The sequence below is a fragment of the Pseudonaja textilis genome, chromosome 2 (genome assembly GCF_049901715.1).
Source record: "Pseudonaja textilis isolate UNSWEBS1 chromosome 2, rPseTex1.2, whole genome shotgun sequence".
Classification (NCBI taxonomy): Eukaryota; Metazoa; Chordata; class Lepidosauria; order Squamata; family Elapidae; genus Pseudonaja; species Pseudonaja textilis.
Window position 1 is genome coordinate 137,303,096 of NC_141991.1, and position 25,697 is coordinate 137,328,792.

Sequence of the window (25,697 nt, forward strand, 5' to 3'; positions counted from 1 at the left end):
TATATACAGTATTTATTTATTTAGGATGCTTTCAAGTCAGTATTGACTCCTGGCAACTGCCTGGACAAGTTCCTGCAGTTTCTTGGTAAGATTTAATCATCTGCCACTGCCTCCTTAGAGCAGAGAGAATGATTGGCTTAAGGCAGAGGTGGGCAACTATGGCCCCTTTATGACTTGTGAACTTCAACTCCCAAAATTCCTGAGCTAGCATGGCTTGCTCGGGAATTCTGGGAGTTGAAGTCCATAATTCATAAAAGGGCCATAATTGCCCACCCCTGGCTTAAGGTCACTTAGCTGGGTTATACCTAAGGTGGGACTAGAACTCATAGTCTCCTAGTTTCTAGCATGCCTTAAATACTATACCAAATTGGCTCTCTTTGGTGGTATAATCCCCACTTAATTGATTTTTCATAGTTTGCAACATCTGCCAGTTGACTCCTCAGAAGAGAGCTAGGTTTCACATACTTTTTCCAATGACAGTGGAAAGACAGTGAAATGATTTAATACGTTCAATGAAAGCATAATACAATGTATGGTTTTGGTTGTTGTTTCAATAAGACTTAGATAAAGCTCTTGTCATAGTAAGCCAAGATATCACTTATATTACAAGACTGCAGATACTTCTAAAGAGTTTGTAAATTTCTCTTATATTGTAACTGTACACTCAAGTTTCCTTCCACTGGAGTCTAACAGAGCTGTTACCATTATAACACCTCTAGGTTTCATATAGGTAAATGTGTAGACAACTCATAGACAATTCGATGAATACTGAAACTTATTTCTTGACATATCTATCTTAGTTTCATCAATCTTACTTTTCTGTTACAGGCTGTTGAATGACATAAAGAATCTTGGAAATTGTTGGCTAGTTGCAACTAATAGTTACCTCTGTTGACTAATAGCAAATGTTTGTGTATGCCTTAGCTATATTTATGCTTTGCTTTTAATGGGTTGGTGGGGGTCAGCATAACTGAGCATGCTGTATTGCTGGCTATAAAATTTATGTAACATCTTAAAGTGTTATAAAGATGCTACAAAAGGTGAGTTGATATTTCCTTTGGTTAATAGAGTTTGCAAGCTTAGTTTGTTTCTCTGAATTGAATGCTGCTTATGTCATGAAAAAAAAAACATGAACAGTCCATCATGACAGTAACTTTAATTAATTTCCTGAACTAATTTGAGGTGCTAAAGCACCTGGAAGTCAGAAGACCTCCTGTTGTTTTTCTCCAAAATATCTAACAACTGCTCTGAGAATAGAGTGTGAAATGACTGTCTATCCACAATAAAGTTGTTAAATCTCTTCTGGTCTATCTTTAGCCAATAGATGCAAGATATTTCAGCAGGAACTGGATCGGGAGTGTGTTACTATAGTTCCAGGGCCTCATGGAACCCACAACCCTTAATCTATTGTGGTAGCAGGAGGGAAATTATTATATGAATGAAGAGTAACCAAATGATATTGAATTGTTTTAATTACCAGTAAATGAAATCCAGCTTTAATCCTTGTTTGTTTTGTCTCCAGCCACTTTAGGGAATGTGGCCCCCAGTAATGCATCTCAAAGGCCAAGTGTAGCCTTGAGTCAGAAAAAGATTGTGCACCCCAGATCTACTTAAAAGGAAATTCTGCTGAAAAGCAGTGGAGTATTGCTAATGATCTCATACAGACTGGAACAAATGGACCCCTGTGCTTTTTTCATTGGTTATTTTTTTCCCCCAGATTCAATTATTTTTACCCGGTAGAATTCCAGCAGTGTTTCTGGTTTACCATGAATACCAAATACCTTTAAGTGCTCATGTATAACAGTAACTTGGAACAAAGGGAAGGAAAAAAGAAGAGAATGGATTCTTCGAAAAAGTAATGCATTTAAGCCTGGGGTTCTTAAATGACAGAAAGATGCCCCCGAGGAAGAGAAATAGCTGCCCTGTATGCCTTTATTTTTTTACTTAAAAATGTATATCCCATCAATACTACTACAAACTGCGGCCATCATTGTTACTGACAAATACAGGATTAAAATAGCCAAAGGCAACATAGTAAAAGGCAAAACACAATCCAAATATCAACTTTATAGTGTTTAAAGAATCTCTCAGAATTTTGAGAGTCCCTGGACATAGCTTCCTTTGGCTGACTAACGTAGCTTGTCAGTTAGAAAGTTGTTTTCTTGAGGAAGTTTCCTGGATGCTCAAGGCTCAATAAAATTTAATCACTACAATTGGTCTCATTGCTTCTGACTTTTTTCCACAACCCAGCAGAGTCTTCTCCAACCTGGGTGCCCTCCAGATGTTTGAAACATCTCTCAGAATTCTCAATAATGTCCTCCTGATTGGATCCCAGTTTTGTCAGCCGAAGTCAACATATCTGTAGGGGACACCCTGCTAAAGTAAGGCTGGCTTACTGTGAAATAAGAGCATAACGTCATCCTTTTCTTGATTTTTGCAGAACTTAGAGGAACACAAAAGCAAAGGCAATTTACTCTGTTCTTGTTGAGATTTGGAGGAAGCTAGGCAGGTTAGCTGGACAATATTCAGCATTGATTCAGAACAACTTAATTACAACAACCATGATGGAGATAGACACCTTGTTTCTATTGTCTTATTCAGGGTGAGAGGGTTACGATTAGGGGTCCAGTAAGACAAATTGTTGTTATTTAAAGACAATCTAGAAAGAATTCATCCAAGCGCCTCCTTTATTACTCTCTTCCACTTGAACATACAAATTTTCTCCCACTCCTTTTAAAGTAATTTTTAAATAATCTCCCTCTGTAGACATTTCTGTCATTTAATTGGGCTGGAAAGTAGCTAGGTCCCATCTCAGTGTTTTAAATCAAGCTATACAATCATAGAATCACCATAACCACTATGCAGGAAAGCAGATTTTATTAATATGATGGAGAAAAATGTAAAGTGGTACACTATTGTCTCAAAAAAGCTAATTTCTTGGTTCCCTTTTTAGGTATTTTCTCACCTTCACTTTTGAACTGATTATATTCAATAAAGGCAATTCAGACGACTTTTAATGCAGCTATGATTGTACAGAAATGAGCATGCCATTGTCTTGCAGGAATAATGGTAGCGAAGAGAGGAGTTGATTATCTTTCTAACTGGAGTCAAGTGCCGACACAAATTATTTCAGATCAAAAGATGTTCTCTTGTATATATTTGTAAATATTAAAAAGAAATAACCTGAAAAAGTACCAATAAAATAATTCAATATACCAAATGTAGCAGCAATGTGGATTATACTAGTTCTGTGGGTATTTAGTTTGCTGATGGAAGGGCTAGTTAGGGTCATAAATGGCAACTTTGCAGTGAAATCTGATGTAATGTAGAATGTTTGTAGAAAAAATAACGACGCAGTAGAAGACAGAAGTGGTGGTCGGAAATGAAAAGAACATGGGTGTGTCAGTGTTAGAGGCATCTTTGACTCATTATTACTCTTATTTTTTGTCATTACTACTATCCACTTACGATGTTTTTGAAGAAAACAATCTTGGCTGTCAAAAACAGAAATAAATACTAACGAAACTGCACATTTGCCCTATATGAATGATCTGAAGCTTTATTTTAAATCAGAAATTGAAATCCAGTCATTGACAAATAATTGCAAAAAATTTAGCAGAGATATAACAATGGAATTGGCCTAGAGAAATGTGCTACAATAGCAATAAACTGAGGTAAAATGCTGAATAGCAATGGAGTTGAAATACCTAATGGCCAAACTGCCAGGAGCCATCAGGATGGAACTTATAGGTATCTGAACATTTTACAGTTGGATAATACCAAACATGGACAAGTTAAAAAATGAGATTAGTAAAGAATACGATCAAAGAGTTAAATTTTTTTTTGCTAAATTGAACAGTAGAAACACTACCAAAATCATCAATACCTGGATTACATCTGGTATACAATACTCTGCTGGAATTATTAATTGGACACAAACTGAACTGAACAGTTTGGACTAGAAAACAAGAAAACTCATGACTATTCATGATGCATGACATCCTCCATAGTGATATTGATAGAGTGTTCTTGCCCCACAGAAATGGAGGCAGTGATTTACTTCAAGTCAGACAAGCTGTTGAAGAAGGAAAGCATGTGTTGGCTGATTAAATAAAAAACAACAGCAGCAAAGAACAAGCACTGATGCAAGTTAAAAATGCATTTACTAACTGTACAGGAAACAAATCATGAATGTGGCAATGGTTTACAACTGTAACATTGAAAAATGTAGCTTGATTTTGGCTGCTCAAGAGCAAGCTATTTAAACTAATGCAATTAGGCCAGAACTGAAAAATCGTCAAATGATTCAAATTGCACATCAAAGTGCAAAGAAGCAGAAAAAAGAGTAGATCAAATACTCATCTCATGCAAGACGAAAACACAGACAGATTATAAACAATGATATAATATAGTCACCAGTTGATTCACTGGAAAATCTATACAAATTACCATGTGCCATGGGTGGGAACATAAGAGTGAAAAAAGTAGTAAAAATTGAGCAGATTAAAATACTGAGGGATTTCTAAATACAAATGGATAAAGTCTTGATGCACAACACCAAGATTTAATTGTGGTTGAAAAATATAAATGTGGATAATTGATGTGGCAACACCATGGGATTGTGGAATAGAAGAATGTCAGGATTCAAGTCCCCACGAACATGTCAGGGTAGTAAGAATTCAACTTTTGTATCTCACTTCTATCAACAAAGTAGTTAAAAAATACCACTTGAACAAAATAGGTCCATTATTTTGACCTGTATGAAAGTCTCAGAGCAACACCAACAGAACAGCTTTCCCTTTCCCTTTCCCCTTTCCCTGTATTTAGGCCACCATGACTGAAGGAATTCAGGTTAAAGCATCTACAGCTGAATTAAAGCATCTTTGCCTCTATTGTTCTATTCTATCTCCACCCACGAGTGTACAGAAGCTGAGACTGCCGTTCTTTCAAAGCATCCTGTACACCCACTTACAGATATGCAGCTTTTCCATACCTTCCCTTAAGCTCAGTGTGTGTGAATGTCTAGCAGCTTTTAACGAAAGAAGCACCCTGTTACTTCCAAAGCAGGCCTATGGAACAACTTTAGTTTGTTTTTGTTTGTTTTTATAAAGAAACTTGGGAACCTGGATGAGAATTTACAAATAAAAGATGTCTTGTCGCTCATAGCGATAAGAGACCGTTGCCAGGGTGGCATGATTCAGATTGGCTGACCCAAAGGCCAATAAATAAATAGGAAGCAAAAAGCATCATCATTTAACCTTGCAGGAGGTACTACTTCAGAAAGATGTAATGTTGACCTCAAATCCTTGTACAGAGCTATAGAACCAAATACTTAACCAATAGAAAAGAGCTGCTCTGGATTATAGTGATCTCTTCCTACCGTGATCTCTTCTTTTGCGTTAGAAAGAAAACACAAAAACTGTATTTTTGCCAACTGTTTTGACTGAACAGGCCATATGAAGGCAGCTGCTTCATGACTGATTGTAGTCAGAGTCAATTTTTAATTGCCAGTCTTCTTTGATTTGTCTGGAAACATCCCCCTCCCCCAAAAAAACCCCAGTCCCTTCATACACCACAAGTAATTAAACACATCTTCCTATCCAATTTCTTTATTTACTTCCATGTTAATATGGAATAGGAGGAAGAATGTAGTTGATTTTTTCCTGGGCTGGTTGATCCAGCAACTGATCTTATACATGTGCTAGATTTCTTTCTAAAAGGTTACTGTCAAAATATCAGGTAGGAAGAACATTAGCAGATTTTATATTGTCCAAAATTTTGGGAAGAATATTTTCTTGGAAAACATTTGCAGTTATCTGTGCTGGCACCATTAATATAATCTGGCTAGCTAGACCAGCAATCTGTTTCCCAAGAGAAACTTCCAGTCATGCATTGAATAAAAAAACAAAACAGAACAATAAATCCTAACCTAATGTTTTTATATCATTTCATTCCTGCCTCTTGGAAATTTATTTTACTTATTTGTTATATTTATTCATTAAACTTATATGCTGCCAATCTCACTAAAGGTGACTCACAATATTAGTGTGGAGTGGCCTGTTTGTGAGTTGCCCATGACCAAATAATTTATGTAATGATGAGAAGAATTATTATAACGTTGGGAATAGAAATAGATGCATAGGAGAACTGTGTTCTTTACTTAGAGTGGAAAGTGGTTGACTTTATGCCATGTCTGTACATTTCCTGAAGGCACCTGGATGTCAAAACAGAGTGATAATTATGAAAAGGATTTGAAACTCATAGGTATGACATCCCAAAATGAACTGTATACCATAGCTCCATAAACCATCAGTTAAGGAATTTGATATGTGGTAAAGGGGATAAATGTTTCCTTTGATGACCCAAAATAAAGGAATTGAGAAGATTTTCACTTGGTAGATTTTTACTGCCAAATGTAAAGAGTCTTCAGAAATTGTGGGTGCTCCAACACCGAAAGTTTTTAAGAAGAGATTGGATAACCTTTTGTCTGAAATGGTATAGGAATGTGATGGCAAACTTATGGCACATGTGCCACAGGTGGCATGCAGAGCCATTTGTGCAGGCACATGAGCCCCAGCCAAACTTACCTGCACTGCGCATGTGTGCGCCTCCCAGCTGATTTTCGGCCCATTTCAGGCCGCTTTTGCCCTCCTGGAGGCTCAAGGAAAGCCTCTGCAGCCTCGGGAAGCCAAAAAACGGGCCTCCAGAAATACTGGAAGTGCCAGAACGGGCCTGTTTTCAGCCTCTCAAGGCTGCAGAGGCTTCCCTTGAGCCTCTGGGAGGGCAAAAATGGCCTCAAATGGGCCGAAAATCAGCTGGGAGGCGCGCGCATGCGCAGTGCAGGTAAGGTGCGGGTGTAGCATGCACATGTGCAGGGGGTGCAAGGCGCATTGTATTGTGGGTGCCGGCACGTGCATGCATGCTATCGCGCATGTGCATGCTTTCCACACACCACAACAAAAAGGTTCACCGTCACTGGTATAGAGTTTCCTGCTTGAGCAAGGGTTTGGACTAAAAGACCTCCGATGTCCCTTCTAACTCTGTTATTTTGTTAATCTCTTATATGTACAAAGAGATACGTTGCAGAGACAATTCAAGTGGAATTCCCCCGGTACAGAACTTTTCAGATCCAGAATGCATTTTATTATTGTAATATGTCAACCCCGAGAGTGTTTTAACCCATCTATAAAAACGATTGCTTCATATTAGCTGGGTGTCGGTCCTGATGTCAATTTGGTTTTTTTTTTAATTTAATTTTTCGATTAACAGCAGGAATAGAAGGCTGCCATTAATGGTAGCCAGTCCCTTGGCAAGACAGATTGATTTCATTAATTCAATTATGTATTTTGAAGATGGGTAATGGCTTTTTCTCTTTGCCTTACACCTACAAACTAGATTAAAAATTCTAACATTTCTTTCCTGTGCTTCCCTTCCCCCTTTCTATGGTTATTACTGCAGTTGCTTCTCTATGTTCTTTGTAATATGTTTTATTTGGCTGGTGTTGCTGCCATTTCTAATGCACATCTCCCTTCCCCCCTCCACATACCCCAATTTTCCTTTTGCCCAGCTCCTGTGAACCTCAACGTTTTCCACAAACCTTATAGGCCACAGAGCGTCATTGTCAGCTGCCCCCTTGCTCCAATCCATGTTTGTCCTGAGGGAAGTGTGGCTGATTTATTCACACAGAAAGAGAAATCTTTTCACCAAAGAGGGTTTTTCTTCTTCCCCACCCTGCTTTGAATAAAACACTCGGGCGAAACGTAATAGTTTTCTTAATTTGACACGCCAACCAGCATCTTGTGAATGTGGAACATATATAACTGGCTTCTACAGCAATTTCCCACTGAGGCAGAGAGGAAATAGGTCAGCTGGGGACGGTAGCGATGGCAGAGGCAGTGAAGTGCACTCAGTGAGGATGGCAGAGTGTGGGGTGGCCGAAAGGGCAGAGATGGTGGTGGTGGGGAGTTGCACAAGTTGTGATCATAAACGCAGGCAGACTGCCAGGTGCTTGAATTTCGACCATGTGACCATAGAGACACTGTACTGGCCATAACTTTTTTGAGGACCAGTTGTACCATTCATTCAGCACTATCGTAACCTCGAAGGGTCATTATGTGAGGACCCAAGTGCATTTGTCCGGGCAGAGAAGAGAGCTAGCTTTTCAAGCTGGAATGCCTTCCTCAGAAGGAAGAAAGTGAGCAGGAGTTATGAATCCAGGAGGGATCCCAGTTTGCACCTAGGGTCTGTTTGGGCCAGTGCAACCCCTTCCAGCACCAGACACTGTACGTGTGAATGGTAGTTACGGCAGTATATCAGCAGGAACAAACTGCCAGCTTTCTCTGGGTCCATCAGTTGCCAGAAGAATTATGGATCTTTTGCATTAAAAATGAACTTATGATTTATGGTTTTGTTGATTAGGCAGAATAAGATAATAGAAGGAAGAGAGTCATGATGCAACCTTAGAGAAACAGGTTAAAATATAAATATACTTATAACTGCTTTAAAGATTGTAGGCCACTGTTTTATATTTTTTTACACCTTTTTCTTCCGGTTTATCTTTTTCTTTGCTTTCCACTTTTTGTACCTTTAGCCTTTTATTTCTTCCCTTATTTTTTTTCTTTTTCATTCTACCTTAGTTTGTATTAGTTCTCTCTCCCTTCCTCCCCACATATTCATGTACCCACACATATATGAGACCTGAAGAACAAGTCTTAAACTGATGCTACATAATCAGTTTATATCCCTGGTTAGATATTTTATTTTGAAGTTTGGCTTAGATTGCTGAGATTCTGAAGAGTTTGTTTCAGTTTTCAGCCCCTGTCCCTGATCATTCAACAGATGAGGAAAAATAAACTTCAGCAGGTTCTCCATATGAGCTATTTCTCATACTAGAAAGGTCTATGTGATCTTTACCCCAATTTTTATTAATTATTATATATCTCTAGTAAGTAATTTTACAGCTTTAAATGTGTCAGTCTTACTATAATTTATTAGGAAATCAATGTGATTTTGACACAAATTGTCAAATGTAATTTTAAGGTTGTCCTTCAATAAACTAAAGATAATATTCCTCAGCAGCCTGAGCTGTTCAGGGCTTTACATGAACAGTTGCTGTTGCTGGATTGGTATATAAGTACAATAAGTAAGAAATTAAGTTGAGTTAAATGCAGTAATTTTAATTCTGGAGGCTTGTATGCATTATATAATCTTAATTTGTTTTCCTGATTAAAATTCTTCTAGGACATTGAAATTTGTCCTAAAATTTTCATAGACCTATTTATTTAAATGCTCAAACCCAAATTGAGTTACTTATTTAATAATAAACAGAAATGTAAAGATTATAATGGAACTCAATCTTAGGCACTTTCTTTTATATGGACTTCAGTTCCTGGAATTGCCCAGTTAGAACAGCCATTGCTGAGAATTCTGGGGGTTAAAATGATAGATCTGGAAGCTGCAATAATAGATTTGGGGAAGTTACAAAATATATTATGCCGCAAACCTTAATGTTGTCCTTGATTGCTATTTTTGTGCATGCTGAAAGTAGGGATATTGGTCAATCTATATAACTGTTAGTATATAAGTGATTCCCAGAAGCCAGTATCTGTAGGCATTCTGAAGTGGAAGCCCTTTGTAAATGTTTGAATGGGAAGCAAACTTTTTATGCTAGATAAATTATTGCTTCTATTCTGTTGATAATTTGTGAAGTTCCTCCTTATGTATGCACTTATTAGGCAACTGTATGTAACTGATGTAGCTTCTTCCAGGGTGTTCTGAAATTTAATCTATACCAGGAAAAATGTACACTCTATAAAATGCATGAAAAATAGTAAGACTGTTTTCTCTCACAAATGCATCCCTTATTCCTTGCTGTGCTTTGCTTACTTTCCAAATAGTGGCAAGCAATCTTGAAACAGTGTAGAATGAGAAATAAATGAAGCTGTTATATTGATATAATTAATTTTGAATGGTACATGCTTCTGCTGTAGAATAACATTATCTTAAAACAAACACTACAGAAAGATAACTTAGTGTATGTCTGTATCTCTTAGTATTCTATTCTATGGTGGAGGTATATACTGAGCGTGAAATGTTAAATGAAAGTCGGATGAGATCCAGTTTGATCTAGTGGCTAAGGCACCGGTCTGGAAAGTGAGAGTCAGTGAGTTCTAGTCCCACCTTAACCATGAAAGCCAGCTGGGTGACCTTGGGCCAAACACACACTCTTAGCCCGAATCATTTAATAGGATTGTTGTTGTGGGGCAAAGAAGAGGAAGAAGATGTGCTGGATATGCCTTGAATTATTTGTAAAAATACCAAAGGTTGGAAATAAACAAACAACAAAAGTTAATTCACTGCATAATACGCAGCTAAGTAGGAATCTTCTGGTGTAAGAAGCTTTATGGGAGCTGGCTGCTTTTCCATCAAATGTGTCACTTGAGTGGGCATGTTCATGCTTACAAAATTAGCTGATTATCAATCTGTGTGAGTGGGTGTCTCTTGGCATTTGTATAATCTCAGAATCTTGATTCTCACAATCTGATTTTAGTTTTAACATTGAAGAGGAGAAATGGCTTGGATTCTCCTTTTTTTCTTCTTCTTCTAGGTCAGGTCCTGCAGGAATTGTGTTACACTTGGTGGCAACTGCATTCCTTCAGGCTATGCTTAAGTGATTTCTGAAGCCATTTATCCTTTGGCCATTTTCCCCAAGCTAACTGGAAACTGAGAAGTGTATCTTAACTACATCCGGAAGACATTGAGTTGGGAAAGACTGGGTTATATAAGCAGAATAGTAAAAAATTATTGAGTCCAGCCTCCCCTTCAAGAAAAACAAAAGAGATTTTAAGGATATTTTTTTTAAAATAAGATAGGATGTGAGATGTCAGATAACATGTGAGATGTCTCAGCAGGTGGCATCACCTAGCCAATTTTATCTGGGCCTTGGAATCTAAGTTTAATTGGCCTAGGGCTGAAATTGTGTGAAGGATCAGGCTGTTGACTAGACTGAGAAATCGTAAATACATATTGAGAAAGGTAACATCAGTTTCACAGTGTTTTCAATACCTGCATGAATGCTCTTATGGTCACCACATAAGGGGGAAAATAATCTTGTGAATCTGCTTTGAATCTGAGAAAGAACTGTTGCATACAACAAAGTGATTCTGTCTGGCAAGACAGTTACAAGTTTGTTGAACTGTGCTGTATCTTTTTGGGGGTGTCTGTGTGTTACGGGTGAAGTTAATGATTTTTTAGTCTTCCCTGCTGTCAATGAAGAGAGAACCTTAGTTGAACTCAAAAACCTCAGTTGATGCTAACTGTAAGATTTATGACTTTTTAATTCTCTCTGTTCCAAAAATGATCTCAGCCAGATCATCTCTTTTGCTTATGTTGGTGTGTATGCATATATGTGTACGATGCATATGGTAGGGCAGTAATTATTGTATGTGTGTGCATGCATATTGTGTATGCATTATATAGAAATAATAAACTTGTTTTGAGTCACCTCATGTTGGAAGTATAATTGCCTTTAAAAAGGGAGGATTGTGAGTGATTGTGAATAAACTATGACTTTAGTGGGATCATTTCAAACAATAATCTAAAGAATCCAGATAAGTCAGTCAAGGAAAATTAACACATAGTTGATCAGTGGGTTCATTTTTATTCTGGAACAGTTTATTAACTAATAATTACATAAGAGTCAGATTTGAGTAAGTTGCGGATATGTTAAGTACACCAGGATAGTGTCAGCAGTGTTAATTAACTTCATTCTTTGAGTAAGTTTTTTGCAGTGCTTCTTAGATGCTTTCAAATAATGAGAACTTGGGAAATTTCTTCTTTTTAAATTAAAACTGACTGATAGGAATTGTTGGATACCAGATGGTGTACTAGATGCCAGATTTCATGCATTGGAATGATAGATTAGTAAGAAGGATAAAAGAAAAAAAATATTCTACATACCCACTTGTTTACTTCACAGTACGGCACTTGCCACTGATGAGACCAATGTTGTTTTATTCAACTTAAAATGTCTTTCTGATGCAGTATAGCTTTTTTCCAGACTTTTAAAATCAAGCAAGTCTGTTGTCTCTCACAGTGCAATGCTCTGATTTGGGGATTGCCTAGAACAGGGGACTGCAACCTTAAACACCCAGAGAGCCATTTGGACCCGTTTCCCACAGAAAAGAAAACCCTGGGAGCCAACAATTTGACAACTGTTGTGACTGGGTGGGCGTGGCCAACTGGGCATCACTCACTTCCACCCAGTCACCTCCTGATCTGGAATATGGAGCGAGTCCCTATCCCCCACCATCACCCTTACCTTCTCAGGCCAGGCAGGGAGGGGAGTGGCGGAGCCAGCCAGTTGTGGGATCAGGGAGCCGCAGCAGAGGGCCGAAAGAGCCACATGTGGTTTCAGAGCTGCAGGTTGCAGACCCCCTGGTCTAGAACTTCAGCTGAAGTTGCGTAGACCTTCTGAAGATCGCTGTGCAAGTCAGTCACACTTGACATTTTGAATCAGTGCTTCATGTTGATGTTCATTTCCTCAGCTTTTAAAGCCTCAGGTTTATTTCTCTTTCCTAGGCTGCTTGTAGGGGAGCTGAGGTTATTTTAGATTTTCTACAATACGGTTGATCTTGTCATTCTGTGCATAAGCGTGCATATATTTGTTGTTTCCTTCTCCATGTAGTCCTCCTTATCATTCTTTATATATTAACTCCATGGGTCTTCATTAGATTTTCCCTCAAAGTAACCCTGTCAAGATTACTGGATTTCTGGGAATAAGAAGGAAATGGTAGGCCTTCCTTCCAGAGATACTTGATCTTCATTAAGGTTCAAAGAGAGAAGTTTGTCTCTTTCCATACTGGTCAGGGGAGGAACTCCCAGGTTTAGGTTCCAGCTCCTCAGGATTTTGCTTCTTCCATCTTCTGCTTTAGCCCCTCTTTTGGGCTTCATTTCAGGCCTATACATTCTGTGGCTCCCAACAGACTCTCCTTGGAGGAAAGCGTTCTTCAAAAGAAGAATGACTAGAAAGCAAACAGGTCTGTCCTAAAGAAGAAAACATCCCCCCCCCCCCAGAAGTTCTCATTAGCTGTTTTCTCATTGGCTAAAATCATACCTAGAACATGTTAGTTGTTCTAGATTTTGGTGGTACAGCCAAAGTCTCTTGCTTGTTGACTTTTTATTCCCTTTCTCCTCCAAATGGTCTATAGTAGGGCTGTCAAACTGCTGGCCCACAGACCGGATGTGTCATGCCCTGCCCCCCCCCATGCCTGGTTTAGTGAAGGGAAAAAAATCCCAATACATCATGGGATGCCACCATGATGACATGAGTTTGACACCCCTGGTTTCTAGGGCAGCTCTCCTGACACTTATCTTCCCAGCCTCTTCACTTTCCCCTTTCAGCTATTTCCATATGTTAGGTTCTGAGGACAAACTAAATAACCTGTTACTCATATGCAGAATTTTTTTCCACATCCCTAATAGCAATCATAATGTTACAGGTTGGGCTGGGCCTTTATAAAGTAAGTGAAATCGATGTACTTTTCACTGATGGCTTAGATACCGCATTCAGGAGAGTGCAGGCAAATCTTTTGTTAATAAGTCATACATAGCTTAGTAACAGAGCTTTTGCCTATAGGCTGCTGCATGCGTAAAAGGTTTGAGTGAGAGTCACCAATTCACACATGACATGTATTAATATTTACTTTTAAATGCCTAATATTGGCAGGAAAGTTAGTTACCTACGATATGTAGAAATGACATGGTGAGCAAAATTGTAAAAAGCATGGATCCCTCCACTAATTTGTCACGAAAGTGTACTTTCTTAACACATTATAAGAATGAACCAACCATTCTTCTCTCTCCTCCCCACTTGAGTAACAGTTGTCTTGAAAATCACCCTTCTGGCATCCACATGGGTAATTACCAAAGCCGCTGGCGGTAAAATCAGCAATAATGTATGTTTGGTGCTCTACAGCACTACAAATTAAAGAGAAATTACTTTGAATTAGTCTGCCTGTATTAGTAAATCCAACCTACGGCCAACATTCAATAAATCTTTGTAGACTTTGACTGCTTTTCTGTTGAGTCTTGGCAGTTGCTTAATAAAATGACTTGATGAACACTCTCTAGGGCTTTTGCTTTCTGTTTCCAAATTGTTTGATACCAACAGCCCTCAAAATACGCTCTACATATTTAGCAAAGCATAGGCAAGGCACAGTGCTTAAACCAGCATTCCTATTTAGCTGAATTTCTGTAAGACTAGCCACATTCCTAATCTTGTATTAAATTAGCAATGGTATTTTCTTTTCTATTTTTGCATGTTGTTAAAATAGCTTGTTAATGAAGGGGGTGGGGAGTCTCAGCAGCACTAATAAAACTTGAGAAAAGTGGGAAACACTTCTAGATATGATTGCTTCCCTTAAATGCAAAAGCCACCTGAATTCAGGTCCCAGTAATGTCTGTTTGAGAAGATGCAGTTAGTTCTGAAAGGTGACTTACTGAATTACTTGCAGCCTGCAGCAACTGTCTTTTTGTTTTTTTTGAATGAAAGGGTTTTTGTAATTTAAATGCCGTGGTAAATTCCTCTAGGAAGAATAGCAGTTCTGGGGGATCTGGATTCAATCAAGTATAGATATCAACTTACTTCATGGCTGCTTTCCTAAAATCATGTACTTCCTCTTTTATTTCATTTTGCTTTTCCAAACCAAAATACTAATTGCTGTAATGTATAGCTCCCCCCCCTTTTTTTTTTTTGCTTAAGCTTGAGGAAACTTCTTTTAATTCTCTTTTAACTTTAGGGAAGGCTCATTGTAATTCTAACAGAGATATTGGAGAAAATATCTACCAATTAGCTATATGGTAATGTGGATGGAAAACTGGTGTATTGTCCTGTATGCATTGCATTGCATTGCTTTGCTTTGCTTTGCATTGTCACTTGAAGTAGTTTTGGAGTAGAGCAGCATAGAAATACCAGTAATAAATATTTCAAGTGTATTAGCATATCCATTACAATACTGAGTATATCTGTCGGATATCTTTTACTGGCCAATCTAGCTATTGAGAAGGGGCTGATTAGGACTGCTTTGGGTAGGAAAAGAGAATGTAAGTCACCCAGTCATATTCTTGATAAAAAGAAACTATATATTAAAAGAGAACTAGTTTGATGTCATGGGTCAGGTGCTGGCCTAGGAACCAGGAGACTCTGAATTCTAAATCTCCCTTATCATGAAAGCTCAACCCACCTCATAGGGCTACTGTTGTGGGGAAAATAGAAAAGCCAATAATACTGTATTCCTTTATCAAAAAGAACAGTTATTTGGGAACTGCTTTGTCAAAAACTGAGTAGGGAAGGTACACTGAATGTTCTTTCCAACTGCAACAGGTATGAATTGATCTGGAATCCGTAATATATCTTCCAATAATAAGAAAGATTAATCTGTGGATATTTAGGGATTTAAGAGATTTTAAAAAGCCTCTGTTAGGCAAGCTTCAATTAAACAAGCGGCAAAAAAATAGGAAACATTATAAATAATTAGAACTATGTTAAAAACAAACAAGTTCCAAGTCTTCTCCTCCTGCTTGCAGGTATCCATCACTAATACTATACTGTGCTGAAGATGTCTAACAGCAACACCACACAGGAGACACTGGAGATAATGAAAGAATCAGAAAAGAGATTGGTTGAGGAATCTTTGAACAAAACCAAATTTGTATCCAGGTCACCAAGCAAAGAGGAGCCTGAGAAGGACGGGGAGGAGAGCAGTGTACGGCAAGAATCTCAGGTAATTGGACATAATGTCTCATAGATAGCCAAACCAGTAGGTCCATGAAAGCCTATAGTTGACTGGCTATGGTCCTTGGACTTAATTTTATTGTATCTTGGTCAGTTATCTTCAGATGTTGCTAGATTTACTCCCATTAGAAGCTCCATAGAATCTATCTCATGAAATCACACCGGTATGTTATCATATATGAAATCACATTGTTTATAGAGTTATGCACTCATTCCTGGAATGTAGTACAAATAGAATAATGTTAGAAATTGCTACCATTTTACTTTATGTGATATTTGGTCTGATTTTTTTTAATATGAAGTATCTTTCAATTCAGTTCCTGAAGAATCCTCTGTAGTTTTTTATTTTTTTTATTTTTTTACATTAATTCTTGTCTACAGGGTTTGGAAGGAAGTATGAGTAAGCCTAGTAAGACCTATTCCTGTGTTTGCCACCACAATATAGTCATGGTGAGCTATTTCTGAATTCTATCAAGAAAACAATAATTAAAAAAAACCCTCCTTAGCCTAGAATCATGATGGCAGTGGCATTGTGCCACCCCTGTTCAGTGTTATATACAAAGCAATTTAATAGAAGTTCCCCAGCACAAGGACATTGTAATTGGAAATTCAGTAGCATTGAAAGGCAGTTGAGGGAGTGGAATGATGAAATTGGCCTTAATATAGATGTGGCCAGTTTTGCTGCTGCTACATGCATAGTCTTCATTTTAAGCGTGGTAAGTGGAGGATTAGCAAAATCTGGACAGAAAAGTTGGCAAGTCAAAAGTCAATTTAAGGGAAGAAAGGAGGGCATTGGGACTGGAAAAGAATTGAAGTCTGTTTTTAAGCCCCTGTAACTAAGTGATACAAATTTTGTTTTGGACACAACATGTTTCTTTACTTGAACTGCATTCTGTTTCTTCATTTGCTCTTTTGATGTTTAATTTGCTGTCATCGGATCTTTTTTTGGATTTTCCCTAAACATACAAATTAGTCAGTTTTTATTAGACTCTGGTAAGTGTGTCATAGAAATGACAGGCTGTGTAATTTTGTGATGTGAAGTAATCAACTAACGCCAACCCTTTTGGCTAGTACATTTATACCTCTTACAAAAGTTCAGAAACAGGCCTAGGATTGACAATATCTTTCCTTTGCAAGAAAGTACATAGTTCAGTAGAGAAAACACCATCATTTCTTAGTGTAATACAAATTTTTCTTTTAACAAGATGGAAACTCCATCAACTTTTATTATCAATTGGATGAAGACAGAATGTGTTAAATGTTCCGCATTGTGCCTACGTTAATTCTGAAAAGCAGCTGCTGCCTCCTTCGTATTCTAAACGAATAGTATATATACAGTTTGAGAAATGGTTAAAAAAAAAGGAAAAAAGGAAGAAGAGACATAGGACAGGCATCGCCAGTCTGGTGCTCTATGTAGATTTCTGCTGGATGAAAATTGTGGGAGTTTTATTTCTATCATACTTGGATGACACAAGATTGGATAAAGCTAATAGGGGAATTTTGGAGTCCTAAACATGAAGCAGTAATTTGGTCCGCCAAGTCCTTCTTCCAAATGCAGAAACCTAATTTAATTCATTGACAAAATGAATTGACAAAGAGTGAATGTGGTGTTTTTCAACTCTGGCAATTTTAAATCCTGTGTACTTCAACTACCAGAATTCTGTAGCCAGCATGTCTAAAGCATCCAGTGAAGGAGATACTGCCATTTCTCTAGGTAATTGACCCTTTGTTAATTGTGCTTGCTGGATTTCAACTGCTGTGCCTTTTTCATTCATCTCTGGCAGAGAGGTAATTTCTCCAACAGTGCACTTTGCAGTACCTATCATCCCTGCTTCTTTAAGCTTTGGGGAAGCTTGGGAGGCATATTATTATAGCATATATTCATATTTTTATGATTTTTTTTTTAAAGAAGATGTTACTAAAATTTTTAAAAATGACAGAAATTTAGAAGAAGAAAGATTATTAAAAGATAAAGGAAAAGTGAAGAATAAGAAAAAAACAAGAAAAAAGGACGTTGTCTAAAGATCCAATTTCTAATTTTCTTTGCAGCATTTACAAACATACAATTATTAGGAAGGTGGTGACCTTCCTAACATATTGCATATCATAGTTACCCTCTTTCCACAAAAAATATTTTTAATTAACCAATCATGAAATCGGTTCATTTTTGTCCATGTTCAGCAAAAAGTCTATAAAGGGTTTTTTAGTCTTTTATAAAACTTGTAGTTCCCTCCTTAATCAAAGAAGTCAGTGCAGCCATTTCTGCAAATTCAGCCATAACGCATTCATTCCTTTCCTCGCATGTGTCTTACTAGCATGTATAAAGAATACACAGAATAACTTTTCTACTTCTTCCTACTCTCATCTTTTTTCTTCTTAAACAGAGGAGAACATCCAATCATGGACATGCTAGAAAAAGAGCTAAGGTAAGAGATTCCCTGGGTCATCTTTTTAATATTGCATTATCATGATACTTCAAAAGATGGTGATGTGACACTAAACCTGTTTCCACCCTTAGTTCCAAGTCCCAGCCTTCCTAACAGAGTGCCAGATTCAGTACTTCAGTACAATTCAGATTCAGTACTTCAGTACAATCTGAGTTCATAACCGATTTCAAGGCTCAGAATACCACAGCCATTGCGTCTTATTCCTAGGTCTCACAAGGATTTCTCAGGTGTGCACTTTATCCAGCCATCTCAAGGCAGGAGGCTAAGGCAGCTGTTATCTCTGTGGCTACAGCATAACCGTAGAGCAGACTGTTTTTGGAAAAGCATGCTAAAAATTATCCACCTTCTGGAAGCCATGTGAACATGTTAAATTTGTTCTTGCACTTGCTTTTGACTCTTGTTTGTTTTAGCTATGTCTCAGTTCTGTTGCATACAATAAGTCAGGGTGGCGATGGAATGCCCCATTATTAAATCTTTCTCATCTATTTTTTTTTCTATACGTAGAGGAATGCCACACTGTGAGGAAAGCCAAGCTCAATTTTGCCTGGCATGCTTGTTAACCACACGCTGGGTTTTGTTTTCCTTTTTTGGTTGCGATGGATAATTCATTCATACTTTTCCACCACTCCAGGCCGAATTGGTGCAGCCCAGAGTTCCTATCTTGTTTTGCTTTGTTGGTTCCACTCAGAATCTTGGGGCTGCTTACAAATATTATAAAATAAATAAATAAATCTAAGCTTGCTGCTTCTGTAAAAACAGCATTCATAGGAGTTTTACTTTTTATAATTTGACAGTAAATCATTACTGAATTGAAGCTTGGTCTTTTAGGCATTTGTCATGAATGCTTTTAATATTCTTTACATTAATAACAGCCTCCAACTAGTAGTCCTTGGAAATTTATCTATAAGAAAATGTGTACAATACATTTTCAAGAATCCATATTTCACCACCTGGGCTTGTCCTGTGTACAATTTTGTGAGCATCACCATTCCCTCCCCACAACAAGTTGTTCAGCCAATTTGAGACAAAGCTTTATTTTTTAGCATATCTTTAAATGAACCTGGCAAACCACCCAGAGTAACTATGCTTGTTGAAAATACACGTAAGCAGTGCTGAGATTCAGCTGGTTTGTACTGGTTCAGGTGAACCGGTTGTTAAATCACCCCACCCACCCCCACCCCGCTATCAAAATCCTGGGTGTGGGGCTGTGCTGCAATGGAGAAACAGGCAGTAAAGCGGTCAGTGTGAGGGAAGGACAAGGCCACTTTCCCCCTTTCTTCTCCCTGCTCCTCCTCCCCCCCTCGTACCAGCTGCTTCGTTGCCCATTTCTCCATTGCAATGCAGCACCGAGGATCCATTTTGATAGTGGTGGTGGTGGTGTTTAAATTTAATATCTGGTTCGCCCAGGGTCAGGTTGGCTGTTGCGGGAAGGTCGTCCTGCATATGCAGTGGAACTGGAGGGCGGGGATGGGCCACAGCTCCCATGACAGCCAACCTGATCCTGGGTGAACCAGTTGTTAAATTATTTGAATCCCACCACTGTAAGATGCCGGCTGTGGAATAGTAGGTTTGGAATTAAGGCAGGAAAAATCTTACTTACTTTTGCTACATATTTGGCGGGGGTGGGGTGGGGGGGTGGAGAAATTATATAATGAATTTGCAACTGAGAAGCCCAAATCATGTATTTGTTCGTTGTTTAGGCTCATGTAGAATCTGAGGTCAGATGGAGTGGCAAATTATCATATATAATGGGTTCCCATCTAAGATGCCAAGAGAGGAAATTTGTTCCAGTTATGTGGTTACTAATGTTCATGGAGTCGACACCTTTTGTATTGCTCCATAGCAAAAAAAACAAAACAAAACACAAAAAAACCCCACCCTACCTTTCTCATTAAAGCAATACTACCTTAATTGCTATTAGATGACTGGCAGGTCCATGACACATCAAAAGGAGACTGTAGTCATCTGCTTTTTAACTTCAGAAGCACTTGTGTGTTTGTTTGTTTCAGTCAAATTCGAAACTGAAATTAGTGAGGAGCCTGGCTGTATGTGAAGAATCCTCTAGTCCCTTTGTGGATGGGCCTTTGGAAACTCAAGTAAGCCAAATAACAAGTAAATGAATACTCCTTTCAGCTGGTGGGAGGGTTGTGTAGAGAATCCCTTTCAGTATTAATTATTTCTGACCTAGATTAAGGTAAGACATCTTGAGAAAAACTTGTCTGAACCTTGTGACAATGTGATGGCCAAGTTAAAATGTATTAAAAGTGATATTGATATACCATTGGCATATCAGTAATCTCCATTGGTCTGATTACACACTGCCATATCTATGAGTCCATGTTCTGGACCCTTTATTAAGAAACCCTATATTACATAGCATGATCAGGATAGGTGATTGTATCCTGAAGAGTGGTTTAAGGAGAACTTTCAGGATATAATAAGAACTTTTAATCTTCTGGTGATTCCAAATAATATCTACATATTGAATATCTTCCTATCTGTAGAACAGTAATCTATGCAGAAAATGATACACACTATGATCCATATAGTAAACCACCATCGCTCAGATAGGGTGCTGTAGGTATAGGATGCTATAATAAGATGACAAAACCAAGAATTGTGGCACATACTAGAGGGGATTTACCAATCCAGCATTGTAGATTATTCAAGCAAAGAAAGTACCAGTGCAAGGCCCACTGGGTTATTTACCTATCTATCTGGAAAAGTCTTCTATGGTCACACACCTAATTGATCATTTATTGGTTGGCTCCCTGAGCGGAATTGAATGTTCTCTTAGTGTGAAATATCATATTTTCTCCCCTTCTTTTTTTTTGGTGAGATCAGCAAGGAAAAACAGGGACAGAACAACCTGTCTAGTCTAGCCTTCTGTTTAAATCAAATCAGTATTTTTAGTACATTTACTGTTTGCCTCATAAGTAGGAAATGTTGATAGCATTATGTGTGTGTGTGTGTGTGTGCGCGCGTGTATGTGTGTGTGCGTGTGTGTAGGTATAGGTATAGATATATAGATATATAAATATAGATATTCTTAAGTTTTCACGGGTATTTACCTGTACAGTATTCAGCTTTGTTTGGGTATTTTCCCACATCATTATAGTTGTGCTTTTAAAGTTGTAGCAACATTTTGGCAGAATCTCATCTGCCATCATCAGGCTTCCTCTATTGTGTTCGTCGAACACAATACAGAAGCCTGATGATGGCAGATGAGATTCTGCTGAAATGTTGCTACAACTTTAAAAGCATGCATATATATATATATATGCATGCTCATACACAGATGAAAACTTAGCCACATGGAGAAGGGTAGGCCAGAATCTTTAGTGATTGATGGCCAACCTGACCCAAAGTAAAATTCCTTCCTAGATCCAAAAAGTTGATCATACGATGCTTCCAGCTTCTGTTGATTGCAAAGCATCAGCAAATACAGCTTTTGTCCTGTCATTAGGATATCATACATTTGCACATCAGTTGCCCATCTGACAAGGAAGATGACAAATCTGCAAAAGATGGTCCCGAAAAAGAAGAAAAAGAGAAAAACAAAGAGAAGGCCCCCAAGAAAATGTTGTCTAGAGGTAAGACAATCTTGGGTTCCAGCCACATCTGTTCATTGCAAAATTCCAGGCACCTGGATGATGTCAATAAATTATTAAAGAGACATTTCCTAAAGTGAATTATTAACATGTTTTAATAATCCTTGAACTTATATTTGATGTCATTCAATTTGTTGATCATTTATTTGTTAGTTGCATATCTTGTCTTTCCTCAAGGAATACATAAGTTCCCTCCTAAACCACACTCCTGTGCCGTAGATTGGTTGGAGTGATGGAACCTGGCCCAAGTCATCCAGATATTTTCTGTATCTGAGTCTCCCCCACTGGGTAAATACCCAATGTGTTGATTAGCCACAGCATTGAAGACAGAGTAAAGAAAAAAATTGCAAGCTTATATAGTTAGATAAGTTAAGACTAATGCTATTGTGTTTTTTTTTTTTAAAAATATTAATGTCGAAGTGCATGTAAAGACAAATGTGCTTGAAGATGCAAACTTTGATAATATTCCCCACTGCCTATGAGAGAACACTCGGATTCCTTCCCACAAAAAAACTTCTCCTGATGGTAAGATTCAGCAAAGAGGCAGAAGATCAGATAGGAATGAAGATGTCATGATGAAGTTTATGGTCTCAGAGTAACAAATTATATACTAATACACATATGTGTGCATGTGCGTGTGCACACACACACACATATACACATATGAATATATGTAGACGTGTACACACACACATGTACACAAGTACATATACACACACCACTTAGTGATGTTTGTTTAAGAAACCTCCCCCCCCCTTTTTTTTTTGTCATTTCCATAGTGACTTGAGAAAGTTTCTAACACAAGGGATAGAGCTATACTGAGTTCCCAGTTCAATCCCTGCATCCTCTTTTCTCCTAGGGCTGAATAATGAAAAAAATTATGTCACAATTTTGTCCCAAATTTCCTCCATGTACAGATAGTCTTTGACTTACAACCACTCCTTTAATGACCATTCAAAGTTACAATGGCAGTGAAAAAAAGTGACTTATGACCGGTTTTCACACTATAACCATTGAGGCTTCCTCAGAGTCACATGATCCAACTTCAGCTGCTTGGCAACCGGCATGTACTGTATTTATGATGGTTGTAGCATCCCAAGATCCTGGAATTGTCATTTGTGGCTTTCCTAGGGAGCTTTTTGCAAGCAAAGTCAATGGGGTTGCCAGATTTGCTCAATAACTGCACGGTTCACTTAACAGCTGTAGTGATTCGCTTAACAACCATGCCAAAAAAAGGTAAAATGGGACATGACTCATTTAACAAGTGCCCTGCTTAGCAATAGAAATTTTGGGCTCAATTGGGATCTAGGACTATCTGTACCTTAAACCTCACTTGAATCTCTTTTTTACTGCTGCACCGTTACAGTGGCATCTTAGTACCCGCATATTACCTTACTAGTTATTTAATTAAAATGTGTGCTTTTGAAATGTGAAACAGCATGATAAGAGAACTGTTCACTTGAAATTATTGCATCTTTCTTTTTTTCCATTGGCATGCTGCACATAGTCTTCACCATCTCAGAGATGTGTGGAGGTATTTTATAACTTACTGAGGGCCTTGGTGACACAATGGTTAGAACACAGCATTGCAGGCCAAGTCTGCATTCACATCAGAGCCAGCAGTTCGATCCTGACCGGCTTAAGGTTGACTCAGCCTTCCATCCTTCTGATGAGGACCCAGATTGTTGGGGGCAATATGCTGACTCTGTAAATTTCTTAAAGAAGACTGTAAAGCGGCATTTAAGTCTAAATGCTACTGCTATTCTTACAAGTTTAGGTAGCAGTACGTTTCATCCCCCCCCCCCAATTAGATTTAAAATAATTAATAACCCTTGGGATTACTGTAGAAGAGAAAAATCTGCCATTGTGTATTGTAATGTGTCACAGGAAATAATCTGCAAAGTTGGAAAAACTATATTCAGATTGCATGAAACAGTTATTCTATATATCACCCTGTATTGGGCATGCTGGTATTCACATTTTTTCGGCGCACAGACGGTCTAAGACCGGGTTATATATGGGGTAATCACATGAAGGCATGTGTATGAGAGTTTGCTTTCCTAGAGAATGCTGTGTTCCAGCAGACATAGCATAGCAAGCGTACATATTTCCACTGAGCTGCAGCCCACTAAATAATTGCTTCCAATATTTAAACTCTGCAGGGTGCCTCTGCACATAGCATTTCCTCTAGATGAGCTATCTGTTTCCTTCTGTATGATCACAAATGTTGTGAATCTCTACTGGAAGAAAAAAATGCTATTTGTTGCTGATTGGTTAAATAGACCTATAAAGCTAAAAACCCATTTAATCAACCAATTCACCTAGGCTGGCAACTCTGAACTCTATGGAATTTGGGATGAAAAGAACGAGAAATTTGAATGAGAGGAGCCAAAAACTACTAACAGCATCTGTGTTTGCTTTCTCCTCCTCTGAGATCAAAAGGCTTTGTAAATAATGCAGAGCCTAACATACTTATTACAAAAGCCTGGTATGTGATGATTTGGCCCACACAACTTCTTCTGATGGATTAGTGTATTCTTTATTAATATGAGGCTTGAAGATCAAGCACCAAGGTTTGATAATTTGCACTCTAGGAAAAACAAGACCAATCTGTTTCTGGTCTGTGTCATTTTATAGTAATGATAATGGTGATCCCCCTCACCACCTTAAGAAATACTCAAATCCATTGATTACATTGATAGTGGCTGATATTTTATAACAAGAATTCAGGGATGTATCACATCATGCTTTGAGCAAATAAGCTCTTCCTTGTCTTTCTGTAGTCTGGATTTATATATTCATCTTTTTAGACAAGGTGGAAGCCCTTTCCATTATGATGGAAAGAGTAATAAGAAAATGCCCGTATTGAAATATTTAAAATTAATTTCACCTTCCAATTTAGCCTAAATGTTTAAAGTTGAATTTAAAGAGACAAGATTGGAGTGTGCATTGACGTACATGTAGTATCTGTCAGAAAATGCCTCATAGACTCTCAACTATGACTTTACTTGTGTTGGACTATAGCTCCCATTGTTTACTCTTATTCTGAGCAGTATTTTGGCACAAAAGGAACTGTAGTGCAACATTTGAGTGTCCCATTGGATGGATATGACTATACTGAAATCGTGTTCATTCCATCATCTGCATTAAACTGAGGTGCTTGAATGCTAGATCCTCCCTCCCTCCCTCCTCTTTTCCCCTTTTTTCCCCTTTTTTCCCCTCTTCTATAAAGTAGGTCATTTTTTGAGTCTGCTTCTATTGTCTGTTATAGATTCCAGCCAGGAATACACAGACTCCACTGGAATAGATTTGCATGAATTTTTAGTAAATACACTGAAGAAAAATCCAAGGTAGGTTCCAGGAGTGGTCATGTTGTGGATCCTGCAACTGCATGCAGAATTAAAAATGAGAGGCGCATATATAACCAAGGGTAGTGTTAGTTGCCAAAAAATCTAACATGTTTATGTTGGTATGTGTCTGCTAAGGGTAGGATGGAGCAGCTAAGCAGCCTTCCATGCCCTCCTGAAATCATGGAATGATGTAAGTATCATGAACATGAATTACATATAATTTAAAGTGTCCTCTCAGTTTACTTAGTCTTGCTACTCCCAAGCACTTCTATGCTTATCTTGCCCTGGAAAGTCTTGAACTTGACATGGCAATCGTGAGGTCTGGAGTTTAATTGGGCTTTGGCTAATGCCCAGGTTCTGAGTAACAGTGCTTCAAGGAATCATGATAATATTTTCATAGACTACTGCTGGTTGGTTTACAACTTCATTAGTATCTCCCTTATCATTACCAATTTACCACTAATGGAGATCAGAATATTTGTGACAGCTTTCCCCA

At 38.1% G+C, this 25,697-nt stretch overlaps 1 protein-coding gene across 7 annotated transcripts in view; it reads left to right on the plus strand.

The window, feature by feature from the left end:
* The window catches only part of R3HDM2 (R3H domain containing 2), a 173,696-nt gene that overhangs the window by 85,511 nt on the left and 62,488 nt on the right, over positions 1–25,697 (plus strand). For all 7 annotated transcript variants that reach the window (XM_026713862.2, XM_026713863.2, XM_087925452.1 and 4 more), the window contains 5 exons: positions 15,586–15,782; positions 18,178–18,219; positions 20,250–20,336; positions 21,707–21,833; positions 25,123–25,201. In XM_026713862.2, coding sequence (XP_026569647.1) covers positions 15,618–15,782; positions 18,178–18,219; positions 20,250–20,336; positions 21,707–21,833; positions 25,123–25,201 — 500 coding nt within the window. In that variant the 5' untranslated portion in view covers positions 15,586–15,617. The remainder of the gene's footprint in view (positions 1–15,585; positions 15,783–18,177; positions 18,220–20,249; positions 20,337–21,706; positions 21,834–25,122; positions 25,202–25,697) is intronic.